The 16325-nt window shown below is 33.1% G+C and overlaps 2 protein-coding genes across 2 annotated transcripts; one reads left to right on the forward strand and one right to left on the reverse strand.

Moving 5' to 3' along the window:
- Positions 1-5977: 5977 nt before the first annotated feature.
- Cul5 (cullin 5) lies at positions 5978-10393 on the reverse strand. Its single transcript, XM_089703124.1, has 4 exons — positions 10197-10393; positions 9566-10127; positions 6500-8130; positions 5978-6164 (listed from the first exon to the last, which is right to left on the reverse strand). The coding sequence occupies exons 1-4, from the start codon at positions 10203-10205 to the stop codon at positions 6027-6029; spliced, it is 2340 nt and encodes a 779-aa protein (XP_089559250.1). The 5' UTR covers positions 10206-10393; the 3' UTR covers positions 5978-6026.
- A 1753-nt stretch (positions 10394-12146) lies between these two features.
- PSMG1 (Proteasome assembly chaperone 1) lies at positions 12147-13487 on the forward strand. Its single transcript, XM_089703209.1, has 3 exons — positions 12147-12351; positions 12639-13066; positions 13272-13487. Exons 1-3 carry the CDS (start codon positions 12263-12265, stop codon positions 13442-13444), a joined length of 690 nt encoding a protein of 229 aa, XP_089559335.1. The 5' UTR covers positions 12147-12262; the 3' UTR covers positions 13445-13487.
- The last annotated feature ends 2838 nt before the right edge of the window (positions 13488-16325 follow it).

Here is a 16325-nt window from a genome sequence, read left to right on the forward strand (position 1 = left end):
CCGATTTTTCAATGCCCAGATAAACAGCTAGATAGACTTTATTCTTCAGTTAACAAAATATTCAATTTTTCAATATACGAATAGGACTTATCTATCCAATAACTACGTTATTTGAGGAATAAATCTATTTGCCGCTCCAACGGCCAGATAGCGCGCTATTCGACTGTTAGGCGTTTGAGTTGACAACTGACGCGTCAAATTTGAGATATTTTCGTATGTCATAACATAGAGCGTAGAATTATTAACAATTAAACCTCTTTCTATATAATTATTATCAATTAAAATCATAATTGAAATTGGTGTTTTTGATAGTATTGATGACCATGCCATTGAAAATTTGCCGAACGCTGCCTTTAAGTATGTCGTTTCCATCGTAAAATATATAAATTGAAACACAAATTTAACCAAACTCTTTACTCGAATCAAAACAACAATCAACAATCATAGAAGACAAGTGCACTCCTGACGTGAGTCATAATGACGGTTGTTGACAAATTGCAAGATTTGACTCTATCCCGCTCTAACTTGACTAATTTAATATGTTTGTTTCGCCACTCCGAGAGCAGTGCTGCCAATATGGAAATATTTGGTCAGATAGTTATTCATCAAATAAATCACGATTGAAAAATAGGCGAGCCGTAATGAGTTGGATAAATAATTGAATATCTATTCGATGGGTATTTATTAGACTGTTTATCTCGCGATTGAAAAATCGGCCCTAAGATAACTAAGATTTAATTTTGTGAAAATATTATACTAACATTCATTAGTATAGCGTCAATTAAATAGCTATCAACCTAATAATTGACTGTGCGGCGTGCGCATCAATCGTAACAATAATATAATCAGTGATGAATCTACTTCAGATAGGCTTTACAAATTAATTATTATTGCAACAGGGACAAGCCGCGCCAAACAGAGACAGATATGCCTTAGAAATGGGCATGAATGTTTAAGTGACTCTCACTGTGTGTCTCACGTTAGGTCTATTTGTTAACGTGTAATACGCAGGTGCATGCGCATTGCGCACGCATTTCGTCAATTATTCAAGACGAATGCTCGCACCTACGGTTCATTTACATCAAACGAGCGATAATGCTCATTCTAACCCCACCCCACTATGTCAAATTATTTTACTGTAAACAGTAGAGCCTTAGATTAAGGATTGGTCTCCGCGCGCGCGCTACGACTAGATACCGCCCCACCTAAAAACAATAGCTCTGTGAGTGCGGCAACTCATTTCTGTAGTGTGTGTTAGGCAATTTGTAAAGACGCTAGTGTGTGTGAAGAATTGGGCTGCCAGCTACATAAATTTTACCTCATAAATGGGAAATGTGGCATCTGGGAAAGAAGTTTGAAAAATTTTTTTTTTCATCCTGACCTGGCCGGGAATCGAATCCATGAACATGCGACTCAAATCCACTTGCGACGCTACTATACTATAGTCAAAAAGGTTGTTTAAAAGTAAAAAAGCGGAAATAAAAAAAAAAACATATTATATGAGTCAGTTAAACATGGTTAAACAGAAATAAATTATTGTTATTATACTTTTTTATACATGTGTTAGTAATAGTTAGTATTGAAAAAAAAATTCAAATTATTGCTAAAAGATTTCCTCAACCACGTGTATTTTTTTGGATATGCAGTACGGCAACACTGAATGGCGTCGTATTTTCGTAGAAAAAATTTTCGAAGTAAAGGAGAAATTTCGAATAATACGATACTTAGTGATGGTACGTGATCCCAGTGTCTTTCTTATTTTTTGTTGTATTATTTTTAAATAGTTTTATGTCACAAATAGACATTTTACTTCAGATTTTGTTCAAAATCTTTATAAATTATCGGTTCGCCCTCTCCACACAATGCTTGTGACACGACTGGCTCGGGTACGCCGAATTCGGCGTACTATTAGTTGCCGCATTTTTCAAGTACGCCGGCGGTATCTAGTCGTAGCGCGCGCGCGGAGACCAATCCATAATCTAAGAGTAGAGCATTCTTTCGTTGTTTTTTTGCGTTCGAAATCATTATATGCAATGTTCTAACACTGAATATATAGCTGAAGAATAAGGGCTCTTTCAATTTATGCGTTTCGTATCGGACCGCTACAGTGCCGAAGCGGTGCGTTTGTCGTACGGCGCACGGCCGGTCGTTTGTTTTCATACAAAATGCACGGTGCGGCAACAGTGCGGCGTCCGTACCGCGAACGCTCGACAGCAGGACGGCAACGTCGCAAGTCCCATAGGGATGTCGGAAATGCAATAAAGTATCGATATATATCGTATCGATGTTTTTTGAAAATATATCAATATCGCTATTGATATTTTTATTACAAAATATCGATATATCGGTATGATTTGTCATTTGACAGAGAATATTCGTGCTCTAAAAATTAATTTTTTGGTCTAATCTAATTCAATCATCTTACATTTCTACGGGTACTCAAGTATAGAAATACGCGCGTTTTGAGGTTATAATGTTTCAGTCGTGGTAATTATACGGACGGGCAGTTGAAATTGAAATTGACTAACAGAGTTGCCAACTTAAAAACCAAACTATAAATTTAAAACAGCACTAGCATACAAACGCACGGCAGTCAGATACGCTTTCAATTTAAGCGTTTGGTAACGGACTGCTACCGTACTGCAACGGCACGGCAGCGGGTTATAACTAGCGGCACGGAAAACGTGCGGCAGCGGTCCGATACGAAACGCATAAATTGAAAGAGCCCTACAGAATGCTCTTGCTCTATTTTCGTTTGATGTAAATGTACCGTTACGTAAGATTAAGTACGTAGAAACTTTGTGGGGACGAACGTCATGTCGTCTTGCCGCTCGTCATGTCACATGTGTAAAGTGCTTGTCCAGAAAGGGCGAATTCGTCGCTACTCGAAATTGACGTTTTTCCTAATTGATCATTACGTGACGTGGTATGTGGCGGTATCTGTAGAGTAAATAATAATCAAAGGTGTCTAGTATCTCACTAGCGCTTAATGCGATAGTCACAAACATATTGATGCTAGATTTTACAATTTACACACTGAGCGCTTATGCGAGCTAAATTGCACTTTCTCGCTTAGTGACATATCACACTAGCGGATTGCGAGCGGTTTCAAAGCGGAGCGGGTGCGCAACGAATACGTTGCGGTTGCGCAGCGAATTCGTTGCGGACGCGTGGCAGATGCGCAACGTTTACGTCGCAGTCATGTACACTCATTAACAAAATGGAATCCGTGCTGGTTGTTACTTATAACTTGTGATAGTATAATAATTATGAGATCATTATTTTTTACGAGTTTCATAACATGTTAATGTTTAGGGTATTGTTTTATCTATTAAATCTTGGTCGAAATGCAATCAGATAACTTAATTGCTCATTAAGAAAGTTCATTAGTGAAATAAATGTTAAAGCTCCTTAACTAAAACAGGGCTATCTTATTATTAGATAAATAGCAGTGAATAGAAAATTTTATCAAGCAACCAGCAACTCACTATCACTTTGCTCATAATTAGGTTCACAAAATCTCTTTATAACATACGTTGCTATGGGAGAGATTATACTGGTCAGTCGTTACATACTTTTGGAATGTATGGTACATTCTAAAAGTCCTAGTAATTCAATTTTATAGCACCTTTTTTTAACAACTCCAGTTGTTATTACATCTTTAGTTAACTGTTAAGTAAGTGCATTTCCACAGTACGGTTAAAAAATTGAGTGCTACAGAAACGATGGAAATATTGAATGGAAGTTAGGCAAGGCGGAAGGGCTGGCTTTTGTGCGAGAGTATACAAAATGACGCGTCCGCAACGAATTCGCTGCGCAACCGCGGCGTGTTCGTTGCGCGCCCGCAACGTATTCGTTGCGCACCCGCTCCGCTTTGAAACCGCTCGCAATCCGCTAGTGTGATATGGCACTTAGAAGCAAGAATCGCTTGTCGATTTTGTACTTTTTCTATGTGTAGTACCTTGGTAGTACCTAACTAGGTTTCTCTTCATTTTATTATTTACATAGATATTTAAAGCGTTGACATAGTATAATCAACTACAGGTAAATTAGCTTGGAGAAATTTTTGCATATGTAGTGGTGTGTATATTACTCAGATCTTAGAGCGCGTTTCCACTATATCGTTCTGGCCTATACAAAAATGTTTCGATATCCTAACATTACTATTTAATTTTATACTTATTCCTAGCAACACTTTTGTTTTCAATAAAAACAAGTTTTTATTTGAAAGAAAATGGTTTTGACTTTTTTAAAAAATATATCATTCAATTTTACGTCCTTGAGCAAACGACAAGGCGACTACCGTGAAACAATAAAATATCGTGTCCATAATAATTTGTTTCATAATTAATATTTGACCATAATAATTACGAAACAAAACAAATAAATAAATCGTCACTTGATAGTGGAAAGTGGAAACACGCACAAAACCAGAATAAACCAGTTTACGCTGTCCGCAGGTGCCACGTGCAGTCGTTTGGTACCGTTAGAACATAAAGCACATTTCATTCAAAAATTATAATTATTATGTACGTAGTTTAATTGATAAATTTTGTATTTGTTGATTGTTGTTATTATTTGTTATTATTGTTATAATATTTGTTGAAGTGAATTACATGTCCCGCAGCCGGAGGCCCCAAATGAAAACTCAGATGTACTTAAAAACTACATTTAATAGCTAAAATGAGACTTTTACACCCATGTCTGCACGATGCAGACCGGAGTTAAAGAATGAATTTATACAGTTTAATAATTATAAAGACGTAAGCTTGGATGCTAACTAAGGGAAATCGCATCCACATTCTATTCCCGTGCGAACGGCGTATTCAGCAGTTTTGTATGAAGGCAGGGCCATAACTAGTGTTTAATTTGTGTGTAAGTGTTGTAACTTTATATTGTTAATTCAATATGGCTCCAGTGTTAAAACATGGTCGAGGCAAGCCTTTGACTTCTCAAACTAAAGAATTAAACTTTAAATGTCGTTTCTTTTTCAGGTTAGTAAATTTTTCATTTTAGTAACATTGTTAATGTAAAAGTTATATGTATGTTAAATGTGCAAATATTAAAATAAAGTCTCCTCTTTTTCAGAGGAGAAACACATATAGTTTAATTTAAAATCCCTTATATATACAGGGTTACTTGTAAAACACCGGCAACCTCGCAGGACAAGATAGCTAACATCATAAGTAACAACATTTGTTCTACGACTTTTGATAATTTGTTAGATTTTATTTTCATACAAAAATAAATATTCATTTAATTTTCCGTCTGAATATTATAAACTCTACGCCTCCCAAAAATTACGTAAACAAAAAGCGAACGAGAGGGGGAAGGGGGCGTCGCGTCGTCCATCCGATAATTAATAGAACATAGACTTACAAATGTAAGGAGAGTACAATAAAAGTTTAAAAAATCATTTAAAAATAATTTATTGCGTTATGCCAAAAGTCGTAGAACAAATGTTGTTACTTATGATGTTAGCTATCTTGTCCTGCGAGGTTGCTGGTGTTTTACAAGTAACCCTGTATAAAATAAAAACTAAAAATAAAATGTTGTTTTATTTTATTTGCTGACCATACACTACTACAAACGCAAAAATTTCTCCAAGCTAATTTACCTGTACAATAATACGGATACGGAAATTTTTTGGCCGTATGATAGAATCTTGGATAGAATAGTAAACTAGACACAAAATTGCCTATTATTAGGTTGTCATAAAATTGATAAAATGTTCGAGAGGCATTGTATAACACATTCATACAAATTAAAACCTTATTCCGTGGTAGTCATGATCAGCCTATTGTCTGGTCATTGGAAAACTCTACCTACTATACGCGTAGGCAGAGTTTCGCATCAGAAGATTTTTAAGTGTGATTGTTGGTCTAGTAGTTTATAAAGAAAATATATCCAGAAATTTTGGTGTGGAATGAAATAGAGGTCAAAACTACAAAAGGAAGAGGGTAAAATAAGACAAACATCAAGATTAATAATTTATTTGATTTTGTTCATGTACATTCGAGATGGTTCTAGGCCATATATATAAAAGTGTTGATATCTTCGTCGTCCCGTCGCATGTACTTGTGCTCTATGAGCCATTCCAGTTGCTCTTTTATCATTTTCTTGGAAGGTAAAAACATGTTCTTTAAAATCTCCACCAATTCACTCTGAAAAGGAAATATTATGTATAAATAGGTAATTATTGAAATTGATATGGGTGATATTTAATAGGTACGGCGCGGGCGCGGCGTTGATCATAATATATCTTTAAACATTTTTTTTTTATATCTGTAACTATTAAAGTTTTCTTTGCGATGGATCTACAAATTCAGGTGAATAAAAAATAAGATAAGATTGTTAATATTATTCACATAAACAAATAAAAAGTTAATACTGGTGCAAAAAAATCATGACCTTGAGTACCGAAATCTACATTAAAAATATTCAACGATTTAAAAATTAACGAAAAAAACAAAAATTAAGCTTATGTTCTCTACATTACCTGCAATGCTGTATTCGTGATACGCTTCCGCATTTTCAATATCTTTATAATGGCTTCTTGAGTCCTCAATATTCTCAATTGAACAATGGAATGGTTATCTTCGATCTGTGATCGCTCTGTACTCAACTGAAGGCGACCTATCAAATTAATTTTACCTCTTCTCTGAGGCTTTGCATTCTTTACCAACGCAAACTCTTGATTCACCCAGAAAGTAGTATTTTCGGAAAAATCTTTCGGATTCTGTACAGGAGGATCGTAACACAACAACTGCCGCTTTAACTTCGGAAATGCGACAAGGGACCATAGCGTTCTACGTAATTCGGGATCAGGTAATTCTGTGGCCAATCTCAGATTTTCGTACGTCACTTTCTCCATCGGCCTTTGATTCCACGCAAATAAGACGGCCATCTGGAAAGTGGTCACGTCCAAGTCGAATCTACCAACAGAATTCGCAAATGTAATAGTCCCGTTGCTCATATGGTGGTACCATTGCAGTTTTCTACCAGAATGCTTCTTCTTGTAAAATTCTTCAACTTCAGGAATATAATCTTCCAATTCGAGCGGCAGACTGACCGTGACTCGCTCTGAGCCTCTCGCCCAAGCGCCCGCATTAAGTATTTTAATATTAATGGCGTCATGGCGCGTAGTTTCACCGCGAAATTGAGTATTGAGATCTTCACTGACTTTAATATCTTGAAACATACGAGCTAATTTATTTACATAATCAGCAGGCATTCCCACTTCTCTCAACCATTCAACCATATCTTCCTCTTTCTCTGAATCTGCACTCGAGTCTAAAATTAACCGTCGAGTCAGATGCGCCTTGTGATACCTCATAAATACGTCTTTGTTTTCAATATACTTCAGTACTAGGAGGACATCTCGCAATCTAGACTCGATTTGTTCACTAGTTAACCGTTTACTTAGAGGAGTTTTTCTTAACAACATATCACAGTAATTTGCAAGCAGTTCAGGGCATTTACTCTCTGGAGCGGTCCCTTTACTGCCACGGAGAAGAGCTGAGGAAGGCAGCTCCAATTTAAAAACGGTAGTATCATTCACAACACATTTGTATGCCTTATCCCTAGCTGTTAGGAACCTAGGGTCATCTAAGAATGCATCTTTTACAAGTGTACTGAATCTTTTGAAAAGATCTAATAACCGTTCGACATATTTCTCGGAATCGGTTGTTATAATGTCCGCAGATGCGACCATATCAGCCAATCCAGCTGACACTATGTGTGCTTCCAAATCTCTTAAAATCGGTGTAACGCCATCGGGGATTCTGTCGAGCAAGCGGAACATTAACTGTAGCTTTTCGGTTTCTCCGGCCTTTATCAATGGAGCACTTTCCGCTAGTAGAGTGGGCAGATGTTCACCAATTAGCACCCGTTCACAGCATTGCGTCAACGCCGCGACACTCCCACTTCCCGGTTCTAAATATCTATGAGCTCTAGCTTCTTCCTCTTTCAAACGTAAATCCGCGTATTTCATGTACGACTGCACGCCGTTCGTTAGCAAGTGCTCATTAGCTTTTAATTTATAAAACTCTTCAGTTGCCTGCATGTAGGCAGCTTCAAAGTTCTCCCTGTATATTTGCAGCTTATCGGTAGAATTCGAACATAGATTAACTGAAATAAATAAAAGCTGAATTAATTTACATCCACAAGAGAACAGGAGATCGAGAATTTTTAATAAATTGATTATGCTTATTTGTTGAGACTGAGATGGGTGTATTGGGGAATATGTATTTGCCCAGTCAACTAGTATACACATAATGTTGGTATCATACTGATATAACCATAATAAAGAAGACTTATGACAGGTTTCTGAATTGAGTTTTTGAAAATGTGAAATTCTAAAACCATATTTAAATGATGCTTACACATTTTCTTGTTTGTGACATAAGCTTTTTTATTCCTTAATTAAATCAATTCTCAATTAAGACACCGGCCATTAGTCTGGCCAAATGTTAAGGCCTGATTGTTAAAGATCAATAACATAAACATATTATGTGTGCATTATTAGGCATTAATTAGCCTATCCCTACTTTGTTACAACTATATAGAACTATTCTCAAATGGTTTTTTTAAATATATTTTTAGATAACTAAATTCAGACAAATAAATAGCCAAAAAATTAAATCGCTTATCTTTTGTATACTCTTTCTTATCCTAAAGAAAATATTATATAGAATATGGATTATAGATAAAGGAACTATAAAAATGTAAGTTACCATAAATCAATAATGTTTATGATAATGATAAGCAGCTTGAAATGCTATTGATGTTAAAATTTTTACTCAAAAAAATGCATACTTATAAAGTTATAAACAACTAGCAAACCGGGCGAACTCCGTTTGGCCAGCAGAGACATCTTTTCTTTGCTGTATAAACCTCACGGATCCCGAGACCTTTCCAACGAATGCAAAACCATGGAAATCGGTTCGTGCATTCTGGAGTTATAGCTTCAAGAAGGTAAACCTGACTTATTTTTATATAGTAGAAAACTATTTAGGTAAATGTTATTCATTTACAACTTGTTCATCTGTGTACAGTTTCTAATCAATAACCTTTAACCCAACTGCCGATGCAGTATTTTGTTTGATTAGAAACAAAATACATCTTGTATTCTATATATTTTCTTTAAATTATATGTCCATACACATAAACATAGAATATTTGGTTTGTGATCACATATTGATTCAAAGAATAGCTTTAAAGGCACTTTCAAATCAGAATGTTAATCATACTTAACAAATTAATATTGAAATTCAAATTCTAAACACTACATGGAACATTTAAGCTCGCATTAAAATCTATTTATATGATACTAAAGTAACAAAATACCTATTCCATGTCAAAGGTCAACAACCTCAGATATTATCATTCAAAAACTTTATTCTTTTCTGACATGTAATTTTGATATTAAAACAGTCCCATTGAAAGATTCTTCAAATAAAAGCTATAGTTATTTTTATGAAATGCAATAAATATGAAGCAATGTAATGTATTTCAATGTATCTATTAATTTGCAAACAAATGATTGTTGATGGAGTGCACTCACCATAAGATTCCCTGACTCCAATAACCAACTGTGAATCAAATGACTCTCCATTACGCTCAGCCTGAACCAGTTTCATGGCAGAGTCCTGCAATCTCTGCTTAATATCCATAAATATACTCTGGTTCCATGAATCCAGCATTAACTTTCTGACCAAACTGTCTTCAATGTTGTTATTATTATTCTTCTTTTGAGAATTTGAAGAATTTGAACTCGCTACCTTACTTATGTTATTTATTGAATTTTCTAACTGGCGGAAAGGAGTAGGCAGATAATTGCATTGCGTAAAAAATTTTCCCCATTCAGCTATATAAGCTTTGAGTAACGCTTGGTCCTCGCGTTGGGCGAGCACGCGAGCTTGCGCCTGTTTTATGTACATCATGATGTCCTGTTGCAATGCTTCTTTTAACTTGTATGGGCCTCTCTCGTCCCATAAACATACGGAATGTACCGCCCCAAACAAATCCTGCCATTCGATTTGTGTTACCGCTTCCTGCTTTAATAGCTTCAACACTATAGGGCGCATAGAAGGCCATTTGTCTTCAAACGTGACCTGTCCCTTATCCTGTAAAAAGGAAGGTGAAGTTTACACAAGTACATTTTCTAAAAATAAATTAATTCACCGTGAAAGTACCTTTAACATGTTTAATTAATACAAATTATGCCCCTCGTTGTGCCAAGTTCTCTTATCATAATCTGACTATTTATATATACAGCGTCTTTGCCTTTCTTTATTTGTTAAATAATTGATATTTTACTAAACAAATAAGACTAAAAATCGTTTCACGTTTGACCGTTTCGTTCTCCTCTCTACAAGTTTCACTAATGTCAACCACAGAGAAAATAATTAATAATGTCATTTTCTACCACAGGAAAAAAATGAAGGGATACAGATAACGGTATAACCACAGGTAAAAAGCCGTGTTTTCCAATTACAGAGCATAATAGAGCATAATGCGACTCAGTGGCGCACAATGCCGAATTTAAAGGGGAAAAATTAAAATTCTGTCACTGAGTTGGCATCGATTGCACGCATCACGCGCATTACTTTTAAGAGTGCTCGATTGTGCGAAGCGTTGCTCTCGTTGAAACATTCAACGTTAAGCATTATGCCGCATAATGCGCTCTAGTGCTTGGAAAGCTACCAAGGTCATCAGCAAGATTAGATCGCGCTTTTCGTTATACTAATATTTTTTGTTTGAACTCTGAATATGAAAATAAATAAGTCATCATAGTATCTTTAAAGTATCTTATCGTATAAATAGTGAAATATATTATGTATCTTATAAATATAAAAATGAAACCCGTTTCGCGTTGTCACGACATCACGCGCGCGTGAACGAACGGGTGGACCGATTTCGATAATTCTTTTTTATTGTATTCCTTGAAGTACGAGGATGGTTCTTATGTAAAGAAAACGTAAATATGTACCACGGGTGAAGCCGGCGCGGAACGCTAGTGTCTAATAAAAATATTAAAATGAACTTGAACCACGTTCATCTTATTCGTAGAAAAATTCCATTCCAGTATTAAAAATGTGATTTAAAAATAATAGAACTGACCCCATCGTGCCACATACATAAGAAAGTGATAACTTTATATATAAATTTTATTTTATCATCAGTCATGTAAGCAAATTGCAACTTTTATCTAAAAACTTGACAGTGATGAGTGGGTGTCTTCCGTTATGCACTGCGACCACTGTAAGGTGTGACGTCAATTCAGTATACTGTGAAGCCGTTCCTTTATAGCCAGTTATACTGGTTACGATTTAAAACGGAACGCAATCCAGTATACTGTCAGCCGCATTTTTTGACGCAGCATTCAAATGAGTGTATTAAAGTTTTCTAGAACATAAAAATAAACTGTTTTGGAGTACTGTCCAATTAAACATATTTTAATTAATATTAATTGTAAATTGAATTTATAATATAACTAGCGGTCCGCCCCGGCTTCGCCCGTGGTACATGTTTACGTTTTCTCTACATAAGAACCATCCTCGTACTTCAAGGAATATAATAAAAAAAGAATTATCGAAATCGGTTCAGCCGTTCTCGAGTTATGCGCTTACCAACACATTTTGCGATTCATTTTTATATATAAGATAATAAAAGTAAGTACTTTTTCATAAAAAAGAATAAAAAAGAACTTTCAGCTCGTATTGAACATTTTCAACACAGTCTAATAAAGTTAATTTTTGCAATTTTTCCATTGTTTTATTTATTAATCCAAACTAATTACAGAACTTTAAAATTTTCTGATTATACTGTAGCTTTGTTTATAAGACGTTAGGCACTCGAGTGGTTTTGACTGATCATATTACTTGCTCTGTGGACTGATCACGTGATCAAAGTACTGCGAGTACCTTACCTCGAAAACGCCAGTGCTCACAGTAGACTGTAGAATATGGCGGCGATTAATGACGTTATAAATTTCCCTAGGGTACTGCGGCAGTATACTGGCAGTCCATAACGGAACGAATTTTTCTACAGTGATAGCACTGTGCAGTGGATGCAGTGCATATCGGAAGACACCCTATATAACTTACTCTGTGACAGTGACATTTAATCAATAACAATGATCAGTGGATTTTAAAAAATTGCCTGTTGATATTTGATAAAGTTTTTTCAAGTATTTTATTAAATTGCCTATTAATTACATATCAGTGCGTGAATAAATATAATTTAAAATCAATCAATCATGAGTTTATTCGGAGAAATAGTTGAACCTGGCTCAAGAACTTCGTGGGAAGATTGGGATGATCCATCGATGGAAAATAATACACCGGAGTACATATTTATTTCTATCATAATAATATAATTATAACGCTCCTGACTTATTATTGGAAACCAAAATTGCACTTTAATAGTTATAATTCCGTCTTGATATCTGTTGTCCTTCATGTTTCCGTAAAATATATACTCTTATTTAGTGATTCAGATAAAATCATCTACTTTGTTGTTTAATTTTTTTTTACTTTTATAGTAGTACCTACTCCTTGGTTTTTCATATAGTCACTGCATTATGATTTCTTTGAGATACTTCTCTACTAATCCTGATTTTATTCAATTTTCAGACTCAAATGGCCAAATAACCTCAACATACCTGACGAAATAGATCTTTTCATAATTTTCGATGGCAAGCGCATAACAGAGGCCGTACAGATACGTCCACAGCACTCCTTACAACTAGTAGCAACTGTAAAAGATATTGGTCTCGAGTTATATAAATTAAGGCGCCAGAAAGCGTTCATATGTCTTCTTAAAGACTACAATTTTCTTCTCACTACAGACATTGTGGAGCTATTGAGAGTCTTTTTAGAAAAGAGTGAAGAGGTTTTGGTATTAGTGAATAGACCAATATCAGATTATTACAGCAATACAAACTTGTGCCACTCATGCATTGTAAGAACATTATGTACTACAATAACCCCAGAAATTGATCTTGAACTAAATTTCCCAAAATTGGAACAACCTAATATTATATCTGGTGTGGCAGCTGGAGGTATGCGCATTGTGATTGTTTTTTATGATTATTCATGAGAACCAGTAAATACAAATTTCAGATGTGCATTTTATAAAATCTCTTTTCATTACTCTTCTATTTATTAGGTTCATTTTACTACTTTGACTTGTAATAAATTTCTTTGATGCAAAAAAATGAATTCTTTAATGAACAGAATGTTTTTAATGTCCATCTTTTTTTTCAGTTGTAACCCTAAGAGAGCACCTTGATTTACCAGCAAAAGCGGTGATTTATTACGTTGCGTGTTCAGAAAATTATCAGATGGCAGGATTATTCCACTTCTTACAAAAAATAAATGTCTATTATGACATGCACGCAATGCCAAGTAACTTAATCAATTCTAATTTATACATTTAATGTACTGTTATTAATGTTAATGCTCTTATAATAATTAATAATACACGTCAATATTTTGTTTTATTTTTATTTATTCTTAAGTTAAAATAAAATTACAATGATATAAATCCATTAGAAAGAACAATACCAGAAACTTAATAGAAATTATACAAATAAGCACAGCCTATTGAATCGCAGACCAGTTCAGTTTGGTAATCGAATAAGTTGCACTAAAAAAGAAAGATTCTACTGTCCTTTTTTGTAATATCAATAGTTAAAAATATTTAAAACCAATAGATATTAATCAAATTCTAATATTTCTAAAATTAGCAACAGATTATCGTCCATAAAGGGCTAAAAATAAATTTAAAATGGAAAAACTTTCATTACCCAACCAAGAATCTTTCCTAAAATAGTGTGCCTTATGAAGAAACAAAAAATATATAAAGCAAAATAAAATGTGGTGAATTCATTATGTAACAACAATATATATAAAAATTTAATAACATAAACTTCACAAATGAATTACAAACAAGTTGTTTTCTTGTTGTTTACAACAAATTATTCATTATTTAGAATTGCTGTATTGATTAAAGCTACTATGTGCGTCATTGAGACACAACTTTGGATGTTTTTTCTTGCCTTTGAAAAAAATTGTGCTAATCGTTTTGAGATTTCTGCACTTGATTCAGTGTATCAATTTCTATAGCATTATAATTGTTTTATGGTATCGACATATGCTTTGCTTTTTGGGAAATTTAAACAGACAGATTTTTTATCTCGGATGTATTTTTTATACATGGCGAAATGCAGTCGAATCGTATTAATAGTTAGCCTTAAATATTCCTTTGCTTTATGGTACAGCCAACAATATTCAATACAACATATAACCATCGTATTTAAACTTATCACAAAATCAATTAGAGTAAAAAAAAATGTATCATTAGTGAAATAACTTATTTGAGTTAATTGAGTAAAACTAAAAACAACGTTTAAAACATTACAAATTATATAATTATAATTTACATTGTAAAATATCATAACACTTATAGTATCACACACAAATCTTTAAGATTAATATGACTACTTGTTAACTTAAATAAACTTAAATATATTATTTTCAAATTCTTTTTTTTTATTCAATTTACTTATAACCCGTTCTAAAGCTATAAAATGATAGTGGTAATTTTTTCCGTTCAAGACATATTAATTGTATAAATATGTATAATTTAGTCATAAAATATGAATATGTTTTGCATAAATGCAGTTAACATTCCTATGTACATGTATGTCGAACGGGAAATAGGTATTTTCAAACTTGCAACAAGTATTGATTTTTTATACTTACAATAGCCAAAAGAATAAAACCGACACTATACGCATACTATACGTATTACGTACATTTATTTTCTTAATGCATCACTAGGTCACAGGTTTCCCTTGCAATCTCAAAATAAGAAAAAAAAATATAATGGAAATGATTTTGGCAATACTAATCAACTGACTTAATCAAAATTACCGCCATTTTCCTATAACTTGTAACAGGGTTTATAAACTTATTGATACATCTATAATCTTATAACTAACTAGATAAAAATAGAAGTCAATTAATGTAACTACATAAAATTTGCACTTCATGTATATTGCAGGTTTTATATTTAAATTTATTAAATTTAATATGTTTAATAATAGTAAATTCTATCTTACAAATAATGAAATATAATTTTAAAATCTATCTTTATATATGACAAAATATATTTAGAATTTACTCTCCGTTACTTTATATTATAAAAACACATACTCTCAGACGCATCATCAATATAAAACTAATGTAGATGAATAATTTTTACCATAAAATATTTAATGTGCCGAATCTATGCATAAGATAAACATCTTTTTGGACTCTAAGTACCTACTGAAGATATGCATAATTTTTTTTTTTTGAAATGAAGCGATCAAATTACAAATGCATAATATAAAAAATAGCTTTTACTAATCATTGAAATGGGCTATAATTATTCCAAAAAGCTAGTATTTTAACAAGAAGAAAAGAGACATTATTATTAATTATTAGATAACATCTATATTATGTTTTATACTTATTCATTGGTCATATATTAATTTTTGAGAACTCGTTTATCAAATAAGTTACATAATAATGGCTATAATGGCAAGTTATATAATAATTAATAAATCATACATTAATTTGATCACAGTTAATACCTACAATAATGTCTAGTCAAACTTTATCTTTCAATATATTTTTTAAACATATGTGGTAATTTTTATTTGTGGTTAATTTTGCCCATAAAAGTGACAATTTTAAATAACTTTTTTTATGTGTTGTAAAAATGTAAATAAGAGTATGAAATAATAAAATGTATAACTTATATTCATCGCTTTAACATATTATTATGTATATAATATGTATGTAGTATGTTTGTACTGTTTGATATAAAATGACCCTGTCATACAGGTTCAATAAGTTATATGAAAATATAATATTATAATATTTCTTTATATTGTTAAGTGTGTTTTAAAGATAATAATATGTATATGTGTTTATAATATTTTCAGATACATGTATGATCATTTAGATCAAGATGTCAGGTTGTTATTTGGCACCACATTAAAAATAAACATGGGTCACACTGAAAATCATGCCAGGGTGTTTAATTGAAGATACGATTATCTTGTAAATTCTGAAATAAAATTTTTACTTGTGTTTAAAATAAAAAATAACAATATCTATTACAATGTGGTATATAATGTAGTATTTCTCAATTACATTACCGTTAGGCTATTGTGCATGATATTCAGTGTTACCCACATATTATTATGTTCATTTTAAAATAACATATAGCATTCTAAATATCTTATAAATATAAAATTCTCGTGTCAC

The sequence above is a fragment of the Colias philodice genome, chromosome 14, assembly GCF_061535455.1.
Source record: "Colias philodice isolate Cphi_HAF_F1 chromosome 14, ilColPhil1 Martin Lab GWU primary, whole genome shotgun sequence".
NCBI lineage: Eukaryota > Metazoa > Arthropoda > Insecta > Lepidoptera > Pieridae > Colias > Colias philodice.